Raw genomic sequence first — 17,111 nt, 5'->3', positions numbered from 1 at the left:
CCCAGGGTGGGGGCGGGGCGGGAGCCGCCCCCTAATGGCCCCTCCCCTTCACACCATGCCCCGCCCCTCTGCTCCATCGGGCGCAACGTGCTTGGGTCACAGCTGCTCTTCCCGCCTTGTCACCCATTGGCCGGACTCTCAGCCAATGCGAAGAGTGGGATGACGCCCCGCCCACTTCCTTCTCAGCCATTCAGGAGCATCCATCTTCTTACGTCCAGCCCCGTCAGCCAATCAGGAGAGTCTCCTCTGCGCGGCTGCCCCGGCCCCCTCTCAGCCAATCAGGGTGTCCGCGTCTCGCCCGCCTGCCCCCGTCTCAGGAGCGGGCTCCCCAGCCGGCCCGAGCCGCGGCCATGCAGAGGGTGCTGGGGGCCGGGCCGCTGCGCGGGGAGGCGCTGACGACGGCTGGGCGGAGCGGGCGGGCCGGGCTCAGGCGCCTAGCGGAGGCGGGCCGGCGTAAGGCCGCGTTACTATGGCAGCCAGCGAGCGGCGGCGGGGCCCCGCCAACCGGAAGTGACGCCCCGGAAGGCGGAAGTGGCGGGGAAGGCGGCCGCGCTCTCGGGCGGCGCAGCGGGAAGCACGTGGCGGCCGCGGCCCAGGCCGGCCTCGACGCGCCCGGGCTCCTGCCCATGGTGGAGACGTTCTGCACGCGGGCCATGCGCGTGGCCGAGGCTGACCTGGTGCAGCAGCTCCGCAGCCCGCGGCCCGAGACCGAGAAGCGGCAGTGGGTGCACGGCATCCTGGAAACCATCCAGCGCTGCAGCCACGTCCTGGAGGTCTCCGTCCCCGTGAAGCGGGACACCGGCCACTGGGAGGTGGTCGAGGGCTGGCGGGCCCAGCACAGCCAGCACCTCCTGCCCTGCAAAGGGGGTAAGGGGCTGGGCCTGAGCCCAGCCCAGCCGGCGCCTCCCCGCCCGGCAAAGGGGGCCGGGCCTGAGCCCAGCCCAGCCCAGCCCAGCCGGCGCCTCCCCGCCCGGCAAAGGGGGCCGGGCCTGAGCCCAGCCCAGCCCAGCCGGCGCCTCCCCGCCCGGCAAAGGGGGCCGGGCCTGAGCCCAGCCCAGCCCAGCCGGCGCCTCCCCGCCCGGCAAAGGGGGCCGGGCCTGAGCCCAGCCCAGCCCAGCTGGCGCCTCCCCGCCTGGCAAAGGGGGCCGGGCCTGAGCCCAGCCCAACCCAGCCCAGCCGGCGCCTCCCCGCCCGGCAAAGGGGGCCGGGCCTGAGCCCAGCCCAGCCGACGCCTCCCCGCCCGGCAAAGGGGGCCGGGCCTGAGCCCAGCACTTCCTCCCCTACCCAGCCTCTCTTTCCATTAACACTTCTCCATGAGCCATTCAGACGAGAAGAGTGTTGGCGGGGAAACGCTCTGCCACCTCCAGGTTGCTAAATGAAACCTGAGCAGCTGTATCTGGATGGTGTCTGGTGCCTGTGAAATAACCTTCCTTTCTCAGAGCAGCTGAGAGAAACAAGTAGAGCTGAGTGATGGGCGATTTGACCTTGTGACTAGGTGCTGCCATTGTAGAGAGGCCGGCCATGGCGGTGGGCCCTTTTTGACTCTCTATGCCACTGGCTTGCTGGATATGCAGGTCTCCTTCATTTGTTGTCTCTCTCCTTTTCCCCAGGGGTTCGGTTTTGTGAGTCAATTAGCATTGATGATGTAAAAGCCCTGGCAGCCTTAATGACCTACAAATGTGCTGTGGTGGGTAAGTCAATGAGAGTTGGGAAGGCGCCCGGTGGGCTCTGTCAATGGCGTTGTGGTGCTCGGAATGCCATGCTCTCAAAGTGCTGCGTGTAACTGTGACAGGTGTGTGTTAGCCAAGATGTATTGTGCTGTGTAAACTGTGTGGTGGTGGGGGCTCTGAAGTGCCTTAAAGGCCCATTGCTCTGAATTTGGGATGCCCCCAATGCTCTTGAGTGGTGGGATCAAGGAGTTCTGTTCTATCTTGAAAAATTGTGAGTGCTGGAGAGGGGGTTGTGACGTGTGGTAGGTTATCACGTCCACCACCCTTTGTTGGACTGGAGAACTAATGAATGAGCTTGTACTGTCCAAGGGAGTCTTGAGCAGTGTGAGACGGTATATGCTGGGGGCGGGCGTGATTGGCTCATGCTTCTCTCTGCATAATTCATGAGTGGCTTAAGAGAGCCTTCATGCAATTTACCTGGGTGTGGGGCTCCACGTGCTGATGGCTGAGTGATCACAGTGCCTGGAGGGGCTGGCTACTTGCCACTGGCATAGCGCTGTGAGAGACAGCCCAGGCTGGAGAGTGAAGGGGGCACAGCAGTCCCACAGTTCCAGGTTGTACCCCGGAGGTCCTGTCACAGCGGTTTCACTCATGAAATACATCTTGTATCTCCTGGTTGTCATGGATTCAGTTCTTGCTGGTGATGTTTGTGACAGATACAGGTTCACTAGCCATTCTTTGTTTTGGACCTGGGCCTTACAGATGTTGTTATGGAGGCAGTGACAGGTTAGTGTTGCCGGGGGGTCTGGTCCTGTACTCTAGTTACCAACCGTACTTCCTTTGCTCCCCTTCTGGATCGATGCCCCAGCAGACTTTAAGAATTGATGCAGTCACTCGCACAGCCCCTCTTCATAACAAAACAGTGAGTTAGGGCAGGACGTCTGTATGCCTGTCACTGATCTGGCTGCCTGATGTCTTTCAGATGTTCCCTTTGGTGGTGCCATGGCTGGCGTGAAGATTGATCCAAAGAAGTATTCAGTAAGTTGGCCTTGTTTCCTTTTTATTGTTCATGCTCCATTTGCACAGGATTCCTGCAGCCATTCCTCAGTGTCCATGTCCTAGTGATGCACTCTGACAAGCAAGGAAGAGGCATTGGTGGTGAGCAGCTCTCTCCAGTGGCTGTGAAAAGCAGCTCTGGGGGAGAAAGAGCTGCTGAGCTTTGATTTATGATTCAGTATATTCAGCCAGGCGGGTGACAGGAGACACGCGGCTGGGGCTGTACCGGCAGGCGTGTTGGGGCAAGTTGTGTGAGTTTGAGTTGGGCTGGAGGGCTGGGCATTCCTTGAGCTGTGAGCGGAGGGGACCAAGCATGCAGTCATTGCTCACTTCAGTTTAACGGCGCCCCAGTTCTGTACGGCGCCAGTTGCATTAACTCCTGCAGCGCCTCAGCCATGCTTGAAGCTTTGTGGACATCAGAACACACGGCCTCTGTCAAGGCATATGGCACCTGCTGGGTGCCATACCTCAGGTGTTTGCTTTGCTTTTGGGGCCCTCAGTAATGGCTGAATTTTGATGTTCTTGCACAGGAAGGTGAGCTGGAGAAAATAACAAGGCAGTTTACGATTGAAATGGCCAAGAAGGGATTTATAGGTGAGGGTGGCTCCTTCCCACATTTTTCTCCAGGGCTGTATGAAAAATGACTGCTTTGCAGGTAGGCAAAGGAACCAGCAGAGAACCAAGCGGCTAGGCAACAGGTGTCCTGGGGCCACTGCTTGTCACGTTGACCGATATTGTCTTATTGTTTCCTTGTCTGTCTGGATCCACTTGTTTTCACCTGGCTTACACTTAGACTGCAAAACGTCTGGGATAAGGCCCGTCTTTTTGTTCTGTGTTTGTAAAGCACCTCGCACTGGGGGTCCTGGTCCCTGGCTGGGCTCCTAGGCGCTATGGTAATACAAATAACACAATAACAGACCACTGATTTTGTGACCTTTGCATTCCATCGAGATTCCCCTGGCCTAGAGAGCCAGGGGTGTGTATATGGAATCTGAAGCTTTGTAGTTCCTTCTCCCTCAGCATGTGACATGGATCAAGGGAGAGTCGTCACACAGCAAAGACTCTTGGAGTCACCATGGGTGTGTGAGGGTTGGGAAGAGTCATGGCAAAGCCCAGGGGCAGTGAAGCTGTGTGAGGCTGTGACCAGAGTGGATAGGAAATGCCATGTTGCAGACAGAAGATCATTAGCTGTATCTAAAGGCAACAGTGGGTTGTGCTGGGCTGGCCTTGTAATCCCAGGGCCCTTCAGAAGTGCAGGTACTGTGATTTGTTTGAACCAAGAGACCGAACTGAGAAGGAACCAGAATTGACAGATTTGTTATTCCTGGCAGGGCCTGGAACTGATGTTGCTGCTCCTGACATAAATACAGGGGAAAGGGAGATGTCCTGGATTGCTGACACCTACTCCCACACTCTCGGGTACAAGGTAATGTTGGCTTGTCATACAGCCAGCTGAGATACTGCTGCTGTCAGGGAGGTGGTACATTCCCATGGCTTGTCGGGCGAGCTCCCGCTGAGGTTGGGCTCGATGTGTTGGGATGGTGCAGACTAGCTGGGTTTAGTGCTAAAATAGGGTTGACAGTAAAGTTGCTTTATCTTTGACTGGGCTGGGCACCCGTGGGTCAAGGAAAGTCTGAACTCTAATGGGCCTTGTTTTCTCTGGACTGGTCGAGCGAGACGAGGTCTTGACCTTTGTTCTTCTGTTTGGAATTGTAGGATATCAATGCCCATGCCTGTGTGACAGGGAAGCCTATTAGTCAGGGAGGAATCCATGGGAGAGTCTCTGCCACAGGCCGTGGTCTGTTGCATGGGGTTGAGAACTACATCAACAGCACTCTCTATATGAACCTCATTGGCCTGAGCCCCGGGTTCCCTGGCAAGACCTTCGTGTTGCAGGTAAGCACTGGGCAGAGCCATAACATTGTAAATGAGGCTTGTTTTCTTGTGGTCTTCATTGTCGCCATCACTCCATTCCCAGCGGAAGTCAGCTGCTGTGCATCCTCCTTCCACGCAGACAGATGGATGTCGATGAATGAGCCTTTGGCTTTCAGGCTCAGCTACAGCAGTGCTGCCTGACGTTTATCTCCCAACTCTCTTGTCTGCCGTTGAGAACGCAAACCGTCTCCAGATGGGAAGACAGTTGGCCTCAACAGCTGACACCCTGCGGCTCTGTGAATTGTGCTGTGGGTTGGTGCAGCGTCCTGTGTTAGCCTCTCCCTCCACCCGTGCCGTGGAACATCCCAGTGCAGCTTGCTACACATCTAATACCTTGGAAACAAAATATGTCGCAGTAGCTGGTTGCATGTTGATTACACACTAAGGCCAGATGTTCAGAGTTCGGTGCCTGCAGCTCTGCCACTCCCAGGGGCACATGTCAGGTACATGCAGAAATAAGCAAGACCCCATGTTCGGAACCAAAGTCTGCTGCAGGAACCCCTGCATTTTCTGAAAACCAATACACCAGTGTTAACTTATTAGTAATAATTAATACATAATTAATCCCTGGCATTTTCTGTAATGCTCTTCAGTAAATCTCAAAGGGCTTTCTGTTTTATTTTAATATGTTCTACCACCATGCAGCACCTCTCATGCCCCCGCTCCCCAGCTCTCTTAAACATGCAGTGATGGCTCATGGATGTAAAATGTAGCAGAGAATCTCCTTCTCTCCATAGGAACCAGGGAAGCAGTAGCTAGCTTCAGCGGGTCAGCTCCCTGGCAGCAGGCTGGACGCTAGCTCTAGCCTTCTGACCCCTGCGCTTGGATTTGTGGAATAGTGCAGAGAGCACGTGCTGTAATGCTGCGTCCCCTTTTGAGGAAATCTGCAGTGAAAGATACAGCTCCAGCAGGGCAGGGAGATGGTGAACAAAATACCAGGTGCCCAGCCAGAGCAAAATGGTGAATTTTGCATCTTGGGAATCTTCCATATTATGGAACTATGGAGTCCACAGGTCCCAGTTCCAAATTAATGGGGTGGTTAGCACTTCTTAGAGTTGTTGTTTCAGGCTCTCTGCAGACTCAGGCAGGCAGCGGTTGCAGACTGTAGGAACTCGGACTGCATGGGTTGCACTTGGCTCATGTTTTCAAGGCTATCTCTGCAACCACAAGGGCTAGAAACATCTTTTCTTTTTTTTTAAAGAAGCTGAGATTCTGGAGCATGATTCTGTGGCCTGGGGAGAATTCCATGGAACCCAGGAGTTCACAGGGCTTTGCATGTAAGCCAGGGTCCGATTCTCAGAGGGCAAAGTACCCACAAGTGCAGTTGAAGTCAGTGGGCCCTTTGGGTGCTGAGCACCTTGGAAAATCAAAGGTGTTACGCACAAACATGTTATGTAACTCTGTGCCTCCACCCTGGTGGGTCTGTGTCCAAAGCCCCACTTGCCTAACATGGGCTGCTGTAGGACTGGTGTCCTTAAGTGTCTTTGTGCTGGGTGAGAAGTGAGGGAAGCCTGATTTAGCCAGATGTGTCTGGGTGCAGTCAACCTGGAAGCTTGCCTTCTCTGGCTGCTCTGCATCTCTCTCCACCTTCCCTCCTGTCTCTGCCCCGCAGATCCCAGTTTAGGGCCTGCCTTGTAACCATGGTGAAATGCTTCCCTCTTGTGTGTCTCAGATAGCTGTGCCCTCTTCTCATGGTGCTGCCGACTCACTCTTTGGCAAATGCTGCTACACTCCGACTCTGCTGATCCAGCTCGGTGGTTTATTTTTTCCAAACGTTGCCTGCAGAATCAGCCCGGCTTTCTGTCTTGCTGGATGTCATCGCATTTATCCTGCCAAATGGCAATGGAGCACTTACAGCTCCTGAGCTTTGGGTTCATCAAAGTGGCCTGGAGCGTCTAGTGCTAATGTGCTGACTGCCTCTGGCAGCATTACTCACGCTCACAGTCCCTCCTCACCCAGTTCTCTGACAAAAACCTTTCCAGGATGATGAAGAAGCCTATGGCCTGGGAGCCGAGTCTCCCTAGCCAAAGCTCAGGAAAATAGCATCTCTGGACTCTGGTGTAGGAAGTTCACTCTGGTCCTGTGATATTTGTGTCCCATGGTTGTGTTCCTTCTGAACCTATTTACACAGGCACCAAGTTGTTAAAAGGCTCTCCGTGTGTCTGGCCATATTCAGGTATAAGAGACAAGGTGGGGAAGGTGATGTCTTTTATTGGACCAAGTTCTGTTGGGGAAAGAGACAAGCTTTCAAGCTATACAGAGCCCTTCTGCGGGTCTGGGAAAGGTGCTCTGAGCGTCACAGCTAAAGACAAGGTGGAACAAATTTGCTTTGCATAAGTAGGTAACACACATTTCAAGGGACCGTTTACGTTGAAGTGGCCTGTTAACATCTCTCCAGGCATAGTGGAGAAAGAAGGGGTGGGGGGTGAGTGGGTTACAGATGGTTGTAATAAGCCATAAATCCTGTGTGTGTTCGGTCCATGAGTTTGTGTCTAGCAGAGCTATGAACTGAAGTTCCGAGGCTCATCTTTTGAACGCGTTGTGCAGGTTTCCTTTGAGAATGCAGGAGCAGCTGTGCCTCTGAAGCGTTTCTAGTGTGAGCATAGTCCGTATGTCTGTCGGAGCCTGCGGTGCCCTGTGCACCCAAACGTATGGGCCAGTGGAAACAATGTTATCAGACTTCCCGGCCTTTCTCTGCTCCCCACATTGTGGTACCTAGGAGAGCCTGCCAGCAATATCCCACACAAGCTGCGTAGCAACACTGGGGATTGACCCTCCAGTCACTGATGCCCATTGCTCTCAGACTGTGCAGGAAGGCTGGGGTCCTGAAAACATAACATGCTAAAACTCCTGTTCCCATATCCAGTATTGAATTGGAGAGGTCTTCTGCGTGTTTGTAAAACAGTCCCTTCGCTTACCGGCACTCCCCCTGCTTTACATGGTCCATTTTAGGCAAGTTGCTATTTTACTAATACCCACAAATGCAAACGCACTGTAGCCTGTGTGCAGCAGTGAAACTGGCATGGTCTGTCCTGCCAGAGCTAGCATCTACACTGCCGAGCAGGGATGGGGTTGTTCTGGTGAAGCTGCTGAAGACTGGTTGGAATACATTTGTCATGTTTTAATCAACGACTGAGGAAGGTGTGGCTCACCTGCATTGTATTGAGCGCCCTGCCGTTTCTGGGCTGGAATTTGGTGGGTGATGAATCTGAAAAGACATGGTTGATCATTAGCCTGGTCGGCACATGTTGTCCAGGCATTCTAAGCCTGGTCTCTTTCACATTCAGCTGTGAGTGGTGCAATGTGTCCATTTACATTCAGGGCTCGGGGCTGTCTAGCTGTCTAGCTGACAAGCACACACCTGTTTCTTCAGCATCTGAAATGAAGGGCTTCGTGCAGGGTGACCACCTGTATGGGAGTGATGCTTGGCTGGGAAAGGGCTGCTGCTGGGCATTGGTTTTTCTTTTCTGATTACCCATTATGAATGGAGCTCCCTTTCTGTGGGACGTGAAGCTCGTTGCCTCCCAGCTGCTTCTTCAGTCCAAGAGAAATATGCCGTGACCTGTGAGTCCGTGCCTCAGGCCACAGAACTCTGCCAGCCAAGCTGAGATGGTACAAGGAAGTGATGGCTCCAGGAGTCACCTCTATTGAATTAACTATTCTGAGCAATCTCCAAAGGGATTGTGAACACTTTCTAATTAACTTACTGGGCTAGTGAAGCAGAGGGAGAGGCCCTTGGCTGCTTCATCTTTATAGTTTTTCTGTGGAAGTTGTTTTTGCTAAATAAGAAATTGGTTTTCAGCTTTGCTTTAAGAACCTGACCCTGGCCAGCAGCTGAGCTAGGATCCAGGTGGGGCAAAGACACCTGCCTTAAGGGGAAGAACATAAGAACAGCCACACTGGGTCAGACCAAAGGTCCATCTAGCCCAGTATCCTGTCTGCTGTCAGTGACTCTTTCAGGTGCCCCAGAGGGAATGAACAGAACAGGGAATCATCAAGTGTTCCATCTCCTGTCTCCCATTCCCAGCTTCTGGCAAACAGAGCTGGAAACAGCATCGTTGTGCATCCTTGCTAATAGCCAAGAACCCCGCTATTATGAGGTCTCCCTTACCTGCAGTAATTCTTCCTCCCTCTGGTTTCTTGGAAGCTAATTGAACCAGCATAGGAGGATAAAAGGTCTGTCTAACATTCAGCTAATGTCTAGCCTGCCTTGACCATCCAGGGGGAAAGCCCATTGCAGGAGCTGGTCTTGGTTTTTTTTCTGGGTCCATTTTCTCGTAAAACAGAACACTATAGCTTCCTGCTCAGAAGCAGTTAACCTGTCATGACTGCACATTGTGGAAGTGATTGTGAATGCCGAGGCTGCTGCGTGACCGGTCCTTTCATCCACAGCGGGCCACTTACAGTGCCAGAACTTGCTGAGTAGCCGGCAGCCCTCCAAAGACTGAATCTCATTACTGGCTCTTAGCCCACACGTTCCTGAGTGCCCTTGCCCCTGGATACCATGAGATGGCTGTTGGGCATTTTCAAAGCCAGTAGTGCCCTGCCCCAAACACCTTAAAGGGCCCCAGTGTGGAACTCCTGGTTCGTTTTTTCATGTGTGTTTGGATTCCCCCACTTAGCGGCTCTCTGACCTCTCTGCTTGTAGGGCTTTGGCAACACGGGCCTGCACACCATGAGGTACCTGCACCGCTACGGAGCATGCTGCGTGTGTGTCGGGGAGGTGGATGGTGCTATTTACAATTCCAGCGGGATCCATCCCAAGGAACTAGAAGACTATAAGAAGGTAGGTTCAATCCAGACCCACAAAAATGTGGTCTTAATGGGGGGTGGTGTGTGAGTGTCCAGCCCAGCTCCAGATGCAGAAGAAATGTGGGGAGTGGACAGCTCCTCTCTTCTCTTCTCCTGTAGATTATGGCTTAGGCGTCTACAAACGCCAGCAGAAGCCAGCCATGGACGGCTGCTGTGGTGCAGCTGTGAGGCACTTACAGAAGGGGCTCTGCAAAGCAGCTGGCTGGGCACTGCTGAATTGGCCTTGTCATTCCAGGAACATGGCACCATAGTTGGCTTTCCCAAAGCAGAGCCTTATGATGGCAGCGTCCTCGAAGTACCTTGTGACATCCTCATCCCAGCTGCTATCGAGAAGCAGCTCACAAAAGATAATGCGCATCGGGTCCAAGCCAAGGTACGCAGTACAAAGAATGCTCCCCTTCCCCATCCAAGAGTGCCTGAAGCAACGGGAGCTGTCCCAGGTACCGGGGAGCAGAATTTGGCTCTCTGTATATAAATGACCCAGTGTAGACTGACTGTCAACATGCAGCACCTTGCGCTCTGAGCCGGCCCTTCCTCTCTGCAATTGTGCAGAGGGAATATAGATAGACGGGTTCATCTGAATACAGATAAGCATTCCCATGGTGCTGGAGCATGAGGCAGAGGTGATGAGTCGCTCTTACGGCATCCAGGCACCAGTTGCCACGGTCAACGTTCCTTATGGAAACCTGAGTGGTATCAAGCGTGTGTGGTGAGTCAACACCTCACGTCTCACCGTGCGGGGAATTGCTAGAGCAGCCTCTTGTGCGCCTCTCAGCAAGCTAACCCTCAGCCCCAGTGCAGCCATTCGGGCCATGCCAGAGGGCAAGAAAAGGGTCAGGAAACCACCGGTGGGGAGAGACATTTCAGAGGGGGAAGGAGATCGGTATCCCCTGCACATGGGGATCTTGTCACTCTCCACTAGGCAACAAACAAATGCAGTACCTCGGGGTAGCCAGAGCTACCTGGGCCAGGTGCAGCGCATGGAGACCACAGGTCCCAGCAGGCATGATCTCCGCCACGTGGCTCACGGTGGAGCAGGACATGCTGGAACTTGTAGTCGCTCCAGGCCCGAACTCTGCCGTCGTCTGTACTTTACACAAACTCTGGGCAGCCCTGGGTTCTGGTGAGTTACCAATCTGGTCTTCAGCTGGTGCAGGCTGAGCAGCCTCGCAGTAGCTGCCCGCTGGTGCTCAGCACCCTGGGAAAGGGCTGCTAGAAATAACCCTTGTTAAGAGGAGGGAACAAGGCTGCGGCGAGTCTCCCATCGCGACCGCAGCCCTGTGTCCACCTCCTCTGGGCATTGGCTGCCTCGTGCCTCCGTTTGTGCTTCACAGATTATCGCCGAAGCTGCCAATGGCCCCACGACACCAGCGGCCCATGAGATCTTCTTGCAGAGAAATATCCTCGTCATCCCGGTACGGCCGACACCTCTTCGCCCTGGCCCCGGGGACTGTGGTCCTGCGAGTCAGCCCAGGGCGTGGGGTAAACAGGCGGGAGAGCGTTCCTTTGCTCTCCCTGGCCACATGGTGGTTCCTGCCCCTGGTGCAGGTGCAGCGATTCTGGCAGGAGCCGGGTCAGCAGTCGGAAGGGGACCTAAAGCGAGGTGCTGACCACACACGGTTCCCCATGCGACTCCAGTTCCTCTCCCATGAGAAGGGTGGCAGGAGGAGGGAGGGACCTGCCTGCAGCCGCTGCCCTAGGATGACTCTGGAGCGGATGTATCGGGACTCTGCTCTGTGTGTTGAGGGGCCTCCCCGCAGCCACAGGAGGGTCTATTCCATCGCGGCCTCTCCCCTCGCAGGACCTGTATGTGAACGCGGGCGGCGTGACGGTTTCCTTCTTTGAGTGGCTGAAGAACCTGAACCACGTGAGCTATGGCCGCCTGACCTTCAAGTACGAGCGGGACTCCAACTACCACCTGCTGATGTCTGTCCAGCAGAGCCTGGAGCGGACCCTTGGGAAGGGCAGCGGCGAGATCCCCATCGTCCCCTCCCCGGAGTTCCAGGCCAGGGTGGCAGTAAGTCCAGGCTTTGTCTGCTCTGCGTGCTGCTCTGGTGCTGGCAAAAGGGCAGCCTCACTCCAGAGCTGTGGACCAGATCCAGGCCGGTGCTGGTGCAGGGACAGAGACCTCCCTTATTGGGGTGCAGTGGGTGCTGACATGGGACGGGCCAGGACAGCTCTGAGGGCTGCCCAAGGTGTGCCCCTGCTGCAAGGGGCCCGTGGGTCTTCGCAAGGGTGCAGAATTCCCTGGCTGCAGCCCTGACCCCAACTCCCCACAGAGCACTGCAGCGCCCGGGGCTGCTGTGGGGGAGGCACAGAGCAGGCTTGGGGTTCCCGGGAGGACCTTATGCCAGCTCTGCAGCCCCTTTGCCCCAGTGTCACTGGTGTGGAAGGGCCCCAAGGAAAGGATGAATCGGCCCTGGGACTAGACTGTCCTGACTCCCTGAACCCTTTAAGGACAAATGGCCAGAAGGGTGAGGGATAAAAGGCAGGGCTGAGGCTGGGAAGCGCAGCCTGCAGGCCCCAGCCGGCTGAGCTTCATGGCAAAGATGGGGCTGTCGCAGGGGAGATGCTGGCTCCCTGGGCTGTAGGCAGCCCCCGGTTTGGCTACCTGGAACTCAGCCAGCGGCTGATCCCAGGGTTCCTGTAGCCAGGGGTGTGTTGGAAACCCAGTGGTGCGGGCTTGGAGCTGGGCTCTGTACTACTACGAGGCTGACGCCAAGGCCGTAGGGACCAGTCCTTGGAAAGGGGGGACTGGTGCTCAAGTGGATGGGGACGAGTCGGCGTTAGAGCAGCGAGGCAGCGAGAGCCCTGCAGAACTCCCAGGGTCAGGGCTTGGTTCAGGTTCAGGCTGGGGTTAGCGAGGGACGGAGCACATGTTACGGTGATCCGAGACCTGGGCCAACCAGGTTCATGCTGGTGTAAATTGGGCGCAACCCACTGAGCCAGGGAGTGTCCCCGGAGAAGCGCCGCAGCAGCCTGCCCGGGACAACCCGGACCACAGGGTTCGCCTCATGGCCACCCAGCCTGCGCTGGTAGCCCCTCCGTGGAGCGGGCTGCCTCTCACCCCGAGGCGGAGAGCTGAGAAGGCTCTGTCCGGCTGTGCAAGGGGGGTGATGCTCAGCTCATCCCTGTCCAGGGATTCATTTGTTTTCCCCTTGCAGGGGGCCTCCGAGAAGGATATCGTGCACTCGGGTCTGGCCTACACTATGGACCGCTCGGCCCAGGTATGTGCCTCTGAGCACCAGCTGCGGTGATGCCTGGGGGGAACGGGCCCTCTTCCTGACTGCCCTGGGGTCCGAGTCCTAGCCCTCTTGTTGTGAGGGTTCTGTCTAGTATTCATACGGGGCCTGCACACCTCGGCGCGCCCGGGAGCTGCTCTGAGGGGGCCCCGGGGATCAGTGCCAGGGCAGCGGTTTATTCCGTTCCCTTTCTTGTGGGCGCCCCCCGGGTTGTAGCCTAGTTCGTAACTTTTCCATTGTAGCCGAGTAAAGAGCTTCCCTTGGCCATGCCTCTGCGCTGTTATCGCACAGGGTGTGAGGCCTGGGAGCTCCCAGCTGGCAGTGCAAGTGCCTCTGACCAGTTGCGATCTCAGGGCTGCTCTAACCACAGCCCTGGGGCCTGGGAGCGGCCTGGGGCTCCGGCAAGCCCCTGGGTGCCGAGTGAGGCCCCGCTGGTGTCCAGCCCCTCCCAGGCCTCACCCACGCATGTTCTCGCTGCTGTGCCTGGATGGGGAGCAGCTGGCTGAGCGAGATGCAGCCTCGCCCTGAAGTGCCTGACGCTGCCACTGCCGTTGTCGAGGGCTGGAAGCCGACGGAACGTCTGTGGGTAGAACTGGGTGCTGCCCAGACTGAAGGCCGAGGGGAGGTTCCCGCTGGAGATGCGCTGCCGTGGGGGGTGCCTTGTATAACCTGCCGAGGACGTGGCCCATACACAGGCCCTGGGTCCCAGTTACCAGGTGTGTTAGCAGCGCTAGGATCGTTCCGTCCGAACTGCTGAGTGCAGGCTTCTCCTGCGACTGGGAGAGCCCTGCTAGGCCAGCCCGGAAAACCCCATTTTCCCAGGCACGGCCTCTCCACTGCCACTGAAACCCTGGGTCTGACCTGCCCCGTCTCACTGCTGGAGCTGCAGAAGGGATGGTCCTGGGCCCAGGCTTGCTGGCAGCTGCTGGATTTCACTGCGCCCCCCCCCCCCCCCCCCCCGCCCGCCCGGTTCTCAGCCACCTGGTGTCCAGCTCAGCCCTTGTGCCTCTGCGTATTGTTTTCTAGCAAATCATGAACATGGCCACGAGGTACAACCTGGGCTTGGACCAGAGAACCGCTGCCTACCTGTGCGCCATCGAGAAGGTGTTCAGGGTGTACAATGAAGCTGGGTTCGCATACTGACGTGAGCTGTCCCCTGGCCTCGGCCCTCCCTCCCCAGGCTAAGGGCACAGCTGCCGAAAAGCTCCCGGAAAGAGACTCTCGGGGGGGCGGGGGGAGAGAAGGAGAAGTGCTGGTGGTGGGGGTCAGGGCATGTTTGTCCCTGTGGCTCCAACCTCAGCCCTCCTGCGTTGCAGAGGGAGCCGCTGCCGAGGCTGCGTTGGGGTCACCTAGCTCTGTGAGTGCCACCATGCATTGTCTCTCCATAAACCATTTACTGGGAGCACTTAGGCGGGTTTGTTTTGCCCGATGGCAAATATGAAAAAAACCAGATGTTGAAAATAGAAAACATCAATACTGGTGTAAACAAAGAGGAAGGTTCCAGCCCGTGGGCTCCGCACTAGTATGCAGATAGACCTGACCCGCTGTCATCCTGCAGCCACAGGAGGAGGTCCTGGTTCTAGAGAATGAATATCCCCCTAACATACAGAGCTACCAGAGCACGAGGTTGAGGACGAGCAGTAACTTTGAGTTTAGAGCCACGCTTTATAGTGCCAACCCTGGACTCCTTAACAGTGCGTTGTCCGCCGTATGTGCCCTGAGTGTTGTGATTCTAGACAGACCTAGCCACCGTATGGCCCAGTGTAACTTCAGCAGTTACTAAAGTACTCTTGGAAGTGCTGGCATAGCTCAGGGTTTGCTGTCTCTCCTCCCTCTTTCACTGCTCTTCTGGAGAGAGAACTTTTCACACAAGTTTCTTTTCACTTTTTCCCCAAAGTTCCAATTTTTCCAGACTCGGCCTTAGAAGAAATGGAAAAAACCCCTGTGTTTTTCTGGGACATTTCCATCTTTTCCCCTGGACCGCGCCTTCTCTAGTCTTGTCCTCCTGCGACCTGAGAGCAGGTGCCCCTTGGGTGGGAAAAGGGTCCATCTGATTTTGGCAACCCCTGGGTGCCAGAACTGCCTGGCCCCATGACTGCTGAGTGGGTGTGTTGGCTGGGGGGCTGCAGGGATCTGGTAAGGGCTCCGGGTGGCTCCTGCACACGGACCCAATGTGCAGAGTCTGGCTGCTGCCTGTGTGCACCCCTGGCTGCTGGCAGGGTTTTCTCCCGGGGCCCTGCCTGCGTTCCAGGGCAGAGGGAGCCCGTTCTCACTCCGTGGCAGGAGCTGGGGCCCAGGGCGCTGCGGGAAGCTCTGTGGGCTGGCAGAAATGCTGCAGAGGGGATTGCAGGCAGCAGCAAACCAGTTGTGGGGTGGGGCTGTGGGCTGGTGCCCCTTCCCTTCTGTGCTGGGGAAGGTGACCAGCAGGCCTGGCTTGGGGGATGTAATTTGGGTGGGGGACCCAAGAGCGGTGGCCTCCATTGAAGTGCGAGTGCTGGTTCATTGTCCCCACCTAGGCGGGTTGCCCTGGGTTCCCCGTTTTCACAGCCTCACCCTTTCTCGGGGCTGCGCCCTGCCCCCAGGGGCTGGCTGGCATTTGCTGAGTTGGGGATGACGAGGGCCCAGAGCAGCGACCCCCGCAGGCAGGAGCTCTGAGCCGTGCGAGGGCCACGTGTGCCTCTTGTGAAGGCCCCAGCTTGGATCGTGGTGTGCAAGCACCATCCTGTTCCTAGGTGTGGGACCGTAAAGGCTGCCCAGGAGTGAGAGAAGGGCCCCACCTCTGCTCCTTGTGCCTGGTGTGTTATGGCGTGTTCCTTGGGGCCCAGACCACGCAGGGTTAAGGAGGGTCCCCCCTCACACGCAGCCTGTGGAGACGTACTCTTGGGACCTGGCCCCCTTGTCTGGGCACCTGCCCAGATGGCAGTGGGGTGCCGTCTTCTGCAGCTTGCTGAACCCCCACCTCCTGCATCAGCATGTCCCCCCCCCCCTCTGGTGCCTGCGTCGTGGCCTGGCAGGTGGGGTCCTGGGCAGCCCGGCACCAGCCCTGAAAACCCCCGACGGCCTCGCAGCATTCTTCTGGCCCGACCCCATCGCCCTTGTGTCCATCCACGGCCCCCTCTCCCTGAGCCCTTCAGGAGCATGTAACCCAGCCACAGGGCAGCGGCAGGGCCTAGGGGCACCAGGACTCCTGGGTTCTTGGCCTGGGTTGCTGCGGGATGCTCAGCATGTCACTGCATAGCCTCATGCCTGCTTCTCCCCCCACCTTATGCAGGCGGGTCAGGCCACCTGCTTCCTGGGGCCATGCACTGTGGGGCTCCATGCACTTACAGCCCTTGGGGCTGGGGTCCCAGGCAGCCTGTCCCCTGACCTGTGAGAGCTGGGCCACGTGGTGGGGGGCCCAGAGCCAGCCCCCCAGTGTGCACTAGGCCCTTCCCCCTAGAGCAGCTGCCCATGGGGCCTCATAGAATATCAGGGTTGGAAGGGACCTCAGGAGGTATCTAGTCCAACCCCCTGCTCAAAGCAGGACCAACCCCAACTAAATCATCCCAGCCAGGGCTTTGTCAAGCCTGACCTTAAAAACTTCTAAGGAAGGGGATTCCACCACCTCCCTAGGTAACGCATTCCAGTGTTTCACCACCCTCTTGGTGAAAAAGTTTTTCCTAATATCCAACCTAAACCTCCCCCACTGCAACTTGAGACCATTACTCCTTGTCCTGTCCTCTTCTACCACTGAGAATAGTCTAGAACCATCCTCTCTGGAACCACCTCTCAGGTAGTTGAAAGCAGCTATCAAATCCCCCCTCATTCTTCTCTTCTGCAGACTAAACAATCCCAGTTCCCTCAGCCACTCCTCATAAGTCATGTGTTCCAGCCCCCTAATCATTTTTGTTGCCCTTCGCTGGACTCTCTCCAATTTATCCACATCCTTCTTGTCGTGTGGGGCCCAAAACTGGACACAGTACTCCAGATGAGGCCTCACCAATGTCGAATAGAGGGGAACGATCACGTCCCTCGATCTGCTGGCAATGCCCCTACTTATACATCCCAAAATGCCATTGGCTTTCTTGGCAACAAGGGCACACTGCTGACTCATATCCAGCTTCTCGTCCACTGTCACCCCTAGGTCCTTTTCCGCAGAACTGCTGCCTAGCCATTCGGTCCCTAGTCTGTAGTGGTGCATTGGGTTCTTCCGTCCGGACCCTGCACTTATCGTTATTGAACCTCATCAGATTTCTTTTGGTCCAATCCTCCAATTTGTCTAGGTCCCTCTGTATCCTATCCCTGCCCTCCAGCATATCTACCACTCCTCCCAGTTTAGAGTCATCTGCAAATTTGCTGAAGGTGCAATCCACACCATCCTCCTGATCATTTATGAAGATATTGAACAAAACCGGCC

General features: G+C 56.4%; 1 protein-coding gene across 3 annotated transcripts; it reads left to right on the top strand.

Moving 5' to 3' along the window:
* Nucleotides 1-335: 335 nt before the first annotated feature.
* LOC102931400 (glutamate dehydrogenase 1, mitochondrial) lies at nucleotides 336-14,117 on the top strand. 3 transcript variants are annotated; one of them, XM_037907381.2, is made up of 12 exons: nucleotides 336-867; nucleotides 1,611-1,691; nucleotides 2,653-2,708; nucleotides 3,257-3,320; nucleotides 4,058-4,152; nucleotides 4,443-4,622; nucleotides 9,310-9,447; nucleotides 9,709-9,846; nucleotides 10,808-10,888; nucleotides 11,275-11,490; nucleotides 12,638-12,700; nucleotides 13,742-14,117. In XM_037907381.2, the coding sequence occupies exons 1-12, from the start codon at nucleotides 351-353 to the stop codon at nucleotides 13,856-13,858; spliced, it is 1,746 nt and encodes a 581-aa protein (XP_037763309.1). In that variant the 5' UTR covers nucleotides 336-350; the 3' UTR covers nucleotides 13,859-14,117. The 3 variants fall into 3 exon arrangements, with proteins under 3 accessions (XP_037763309.1, XP_037763311.1, XP_043376986.1); XM_037907383.2 differs by having other exon boundaries at nucleotides 648-773; XM_043521051.1 differs by lacking the exons at nucleotides 336-867; nucleotides 1,611-1,691 and adding an exon at nucleotides 1,720-1,792.
* Nucleotides 14,118-17,111: the final 2,994 nt, after the last annotated feature.

This window comes from Chelonia mydas, chromosome 8 (assembly GCF_015237465.2).
Source record: "Chelonia mydas isolate rCheMyd1 chromosome 8, rCheMyd1.pri.v2, whole genome shotgun sequence".
In the NCBI taxonomy this organism is placed as follows: Eukaryota; Metazoa; Chordata; order Testudines; family Cheloniidae; genus Chelonia; species Chelonia mydas.
This window is presented reverse-complemented; position numbering and strand designations above follow the sequence as displayed.

What these genes read in the sequence shown, in the direction of transcription:
- LOC102931400 (XM_037907381.2), top strand. Translation starts at nt 351, where the DNA reads ATGCAGAGGGTGCTGGGGGCCGGGCCGCTGCGCGGGGAGGCGCTGACG. An exon ending in GGCCAAGAAGGGATTTATAG is followed by an intron (nt 3,321 to 4,057) that starts GTGAGGGTGGCT and finishes TATTCCTGGCAG; the next exon opens with GGCCTGGAACTGATGTTGCT. An exon ending in AACTAGAAGACTATAAGAAG is followed by an intron (nt 9,448 to 9,708) that starts GTAGGTTCAATC and finishes TTGTCATTCCAG; the next exon opens with GAACATGGCACCATAGTTGG.